The sequence below is a fragment of the Physeter macrocephalus genome, unplaced genomic scaffold (assembly GCF_002837175.3).
Source record: "Physeter macrocephalus isolate SW-GA unplaced genomic scaffold, ASM283717v5 random_15, whole genome shotgun sequence".
In the NCBI taxonomy this organism is placed as follows: Eukaryota; Metazoa; Chordata; class Mammalia; order Artiodactyla; family Physeteridae; genus Physeter; species Physeter macrocephalus.
In genome coordinates this window covers 170,703-175,664 of record NW_021145301.1, presented here as the reverse complement: position 1 = coordinate 175,664, position 4,962 = coordinate 170,703, and the positions used below count along the sequence as shown (strand labels likewise).

At 54.9% G+C, this 4,962-nt stretch overlaps 1 protein-coding gene across 1 annotated transcript in view; it reads left to right on the top strand.

Moving 5' to 3' along the window:
• Positions 1-446: 446 nt before the first annotated feature.
• ARSI (arylsulfatase family member I) overlaps positions 447-4,962 on the top strand; it is a 7,813-nt gene continuing 3,297 nt past the window's right edge. Inside the window, exon 1 of the mRNA XM_007109873.3 lies at positions 447-1,305. Within this exon, the coding sequence (XP_007109935.2) occupies positions 989-1,305 (317 nt within the window). The 5' untranslated portion in view covers positions 447-988. The remainder of the gene's footprint in view (positions 1,306-4,962) is intronic.

The window sequence follows — 4,962 nt, the reverse complement described above, 5'->3', positions numbered from 1 at the left end:
CAAAGTTGTCCCTACTCTCCCTTGCTGTCTCTACTGCCACTCAGCCAGCCGCTGTTAGCCCCAACAGGGAAGAAGCCACCAACTTGCTCGTGATTTAGACGAGTTCCCGGCCATCTCAGGGCCTCAGTTTCACCAGCTGTAGAATGACCGGCTTGGCATAGAAAATTATGCGCCTCCCTTCCAGGACTGGCACTCAGAGAAGCTAAGACTCCATGATCGAGGAATGTCCGACCGGGCCATTCCAGAGCTGTTCCATCGAATTCCGAGCAGCCCCCTCCCTCCTTTCCCCAGTCTGGGCCAGGGCGGAGGCTGGAGCCAGAGGGCCCAGCCGACCCGGGCTTCCCGCCCGGGGGCGGAGCCGCCGCTGGACGCCCCGCCCCTCTACCTGGGTCTCGGCCCCGGCAGATGTTACAACTTTTTCGCTTTCTCTCCCGCGGTGTCCCCCACAGACCCGCCCAGCCCGTGCTTCCTCCCCCTTCCCCGCTGGGGTCCTGCCCACCACCCTACGGAGCCGACAGTTCTCGGGTCTCCGGGCGGGGCGAGAGGCTGGGCCAGGGGCTGGAGGGTCGGGAGGAGGAGAAAGGGAAAGCAGAGGCGAGAGAAATTAGGAGACGGGAGAAATCGAGGGCTGGAAGGAAGAGGGGAGTCAGAGAATGGTGGAGAGCACTTTTTGGAAGCCGCCACACCAAGTCTCAGGCTGGCCTGGCTGAACTGGGGGAGAGGGAACACGGGCGGTGCAGAGCTGGCGCTCAGGCAGCGGGAGGCAGCTCGGCGCGGGCCTGACCTCCCCGGAGCGCCCCGCTGCGGCCGCGCAGGTCCGGCCTCAGAGTCCAGCCAGTCCCGGACTGGCCGCTGGGCCTCCCCTGGGGACGCTGAGCGCTCTCGCGGTGTCCGGGCGGGCTGGCCGGAGGGCGTGCGGGCCGTGCGCCCTGGGCGCGCGAGGCGGTGAGGCCCTGGGAGCCCTGCGCGCCGGGACGCACAGGCCGGCATGGCGATGCACGCCCTCACCGGCTTCTCTCTGGTCAGCCTGCTCAGCTTCGGCTACCTGTCCTGGGACTGGGCCAAGCCGAGCCTAGTGGCTGACGCGCCCGCGGAGGCCGGCGAGCAGCCCTCGGCCGCTCCACGCCAGCCTCCCCACATCATCTTCATCCTCACCGACGACCAGGGCTACCACGACGTGGGCTACCATGGCTCAGATATCGAAACCCCTACGTTGGACCGGCTGGCAGCCGAGGGTGTCAAGTTGGAGAATTATTATATCCAGCCCATCTGCACGCCTTCGCGGAGTCAACTTCTCACAGGCAGGTAGGCATGGCCCAAGCCACTGATGCTGGTGGTCCAAGCCCCAAATAAACCCAGCTGTAGGTTTCACTTGTACCGACATTACCCCCACTGGGAAGCTCGGGCTCACGGCCAGTTCTGTCCCCAATTGGCTGTGATCATTAGTAAGTCCTTTGCCCTTTATGGGCCTCAGTTTCCCTACTGTACGCTGAATGGGTTGGATCATCTTTGGGGTCTTCTCCCTCTGATGTTCTAGGACATTCAAACTCCACACCATGTGAAGGAGACATCTGGTCCTCTCTTTGTTTGAGGGACATGGCAGCCTCTGACACTTAGCTTTGAGTGCTGCTTCTATTTACACACCCTGAGACTCTGAGCAAATCACTTAACTCCTCTAAGCCTCAGTTTTCTTGTCCATAAAATGGGGTGAACAGTTTTAAAGGAGTGGTGAGGATGAAACCAGTTGCATATAGCCTGCTTAGCTATCAATAAATGGCAGCCTCTATGTCACTGGAGGGATTAGGGTCCCCAAATTGTTTGATGACAACATTGGGAGGAAGCCAAGGAGTTGATAGGTGGAGGAGAAAGACACGAACAGGATGCAGTGACCTGTGTAGCCTTAGGCTAGTCACTTCATTTCTCAAAGCCTCTGTTTTTTCATCTGCAAAATCCTCCCAAGTTGGCTGGGGGCCCCAAGGAGACGTGCTGCTTTCTCCATAAGGAGTTGTCCACAGGCAAGGTGGTAGGATTACAGGATTAAAAGAGCAGGGAAACAGGAGGCGTGTGTGTGTGTGTGTGTGTGTGTGTGTGTGTGTGTGTGTGTGTAGAAGGCAAAACGCTGGCCACTTAGGAGAAAAATCCTTTGGCACAGCTGAAGCTAATCCTTGGATGGGGCATGCTTTCTCCCAAGTTCTACCCAAAAGCTACTAGTGGGATCTCAGAAACCAGAGCCGTAGTCTCCTTGTTTCCTGGATGGGAGAAGCTGAGGCACAGAATCAGGGAGGGCCAAACTCGATGCCTGTGCCAAACTTCGGGGTCTGTAGGAGAGAGGACTGAGAGGCCAGGTGCTTTAGAGGGGCCCTGGAGCTGGGAGTCAAAAGGGACCCCTTTTCTTTCTTCTGTCTGCTGCTCAGCATTGAGCTCTAGGAACTGGGAAAGAGAACAAGAAAGAGAAAGGGACACCAGTGTAAGTGTTGAGGGATGGGGGCTGATGGTAAAGACCAAGTGTTGACCAACCTCCAGAAGAGGGAGGAGGAATCTGCATTCCTGGGAGTTGTGCACATGTTTGCATTTCTCTCCAAGAGATGACTTTTTCTTTAAGCAGGGGAATGAACAGCATGCAGAGCAGCAGCGTTCCAGCCCCCGCAGCACTGCCCCCCCTCCCCGAATCTGCAAAGTTAGCTGAGCGTGGCTGGGCAGCGTCTGCCCTCCGCCCCCTGCAGCTGGCTCCATATGACTGATGCTGACTACTCTCATTAGTGTTTGTTAATGCATCCAGTCGTGTTTGGTAAAGCCGGAGAGAGACAGTTTCCTGCGTTACTCACTTGCAGACAGGCTGCGGTGACTTAGCTGGCCCACCCACTTTATGAACCAGTGTTCCATGGCGCCCAGCCCCTATGAAGAGAGGCTCGCTGTGACTCAGGGGCCTAGGGTACTTCCTGTATCAAATCTAATCGTTCATTAGCTTGACTGAGGTCTGCCGAGGCCACGTCACGGAGAGATTTTGAGCGTGAGTCGCAGAGACCTGGGCTCAAGGCTCAGCTCCACTGCTTGCCAGCTGTCTGAACTTGGGCCCGTTGCTGCACTTTGGGGAGTCTCAGTTTCGTCTCCTGTTGAATGGAACTAATAGCAATCTTCACTGTAGGTTTCTTATGCAAGGTAAGTGAAATAGTGTGTGCGGCATATAGTGTTAAAAATGGCAGTAGTGGGACTTCCCTGGTGGCGCAGTGGTTGAGAATCCACCTGCCGATGCAGGAGACACGGGTTCGAGCCCTGGTCCGAGAAGACTCCACAACTAAGCCCATGTGCCACAACTACCGCACCTGCGCTCTAGAACCTGTGAGCCACAGCTACTGAGCCCGTGTGCCACAACTACTGAGGCCCTCCCGCCTAGAGCCTGTGCTCCGCAACAAGAGAAGCCACTGCAATGAGAAGCCTGCTCACCGCAACGAAGAGTAGCCCCTGCTCGCCATAACTAGAGAAAGCCCATGTGCAGCACCGAAGACCCAACGCAGCCATAAATAAATAAATAAATAAATGGCAGTATTAGCTAACGATAGCTAACAACCAAAACAGCTTTTTTTTTTTTTTTTTTGCGGTCACTTTTGGAGAGGGACACAATTCAACTCACCCCAGCAGTGAAGCAGCGGGACCAACAGGCTCCAACTCTTTTTTTTTTACGTTTTTTTTCTTTTTTAAATTTATTTTATTATTTTATTTTTTGGCTGCGTTGGGTCTTCGTTACTGCGCGCGAGCTTTCTCTGGTTGCTGCGAGTGAGGGCTACTCTTCGTTGCAGTGTGCAGGCTTCTTATTGCGGTGGCTTCTCTTGTTGTGGAGCACAGGCTCTAGGCGCAGGGGCTTCAGTAGTTGTGGTGCAGGGGCTTCAGTAGTTGTGGCTCGCGGGCTCTAGAACACAGGCTCAGTAGTTGTGGCACACGGGCTTCGTTGCCCCGCGGCATGTGGGATCTTCCTGGACCAGAGCTCGAACCCATGTGCTCTGCATTGGCAGGCGGATTCTTAACCTCTGTGCCACCAGGGGAGCCCAGCAAAACAGCTTTAAGATAAGGAAACCAAAACAGAAATACCCACCCCAGTGCCTGGCTTAAAGTTGTCAGGAATTTAGGTCTGGGCTTGACTTTGATGCCCGGGAGTGAGAAAAACGTGTGGGGTTCTAATACACGTGTGAAGTTCCGGGCTTCTTATTTAGTTTGGGACTTGTAAGACTTGAGTAAAGGCAAGACACCCTAAGCAGATCACATGGGTGCCTTGACCACAGAAGGAATGGGATATGAATGAATAAACGAGGAATGCAGAGTTCTGCTAATCATTTGCTCCTGCCTCAGGGTGTTAGCCTGTGTGAGTGACCTGGATCTAGGGGCCACATAAACTTGTGGGCAGGCACATGAGAACTGGTCTCATAAAATTTGGGAACTGGAAGGTTTTTAGAGGTGTCCCATTCCAACCAACTCACTCCTATACATGACAAACTGAGGCCTCCATGGGGGAAGAGAAGTGGCAGCCTAGTTTGCCAGAAGAGGGTCTGTGCTTAGACTCTGATTGGATTTATGTTCAAGTCCTGGCTCTGCTCCTGACCACTGAGTGACCTTGGGCAAAGTCTTTCCCCTCCTCTGGACTTTAGTTTCTTTTTAAGTTGAGGTGAATAAACTAGAAAATGACTTGGGTCCCTTCTGGCTCTAAAATCCTTTGAGGCCATTCTTCATTCATTCATTTTGTATTGAGTGTCCTTGAAACATCACCTGAATGCTAGGAATACAAGGATGAGTAAGGGACAGTCTCATTAAATATCATCGGGCCCGGGGCTTCCCTGGTGGCGCAGTGGTTGAGGGTTCACCTGCTGATGCGGGGGACGCGGGTTCGTGCCCCGGTCCGGGAGGATCCCACATGCCGCGGAGCGGCTGGGCCCATGAGCCATGGCCGCTGGGCCTGCGTGTCCGGGGCCT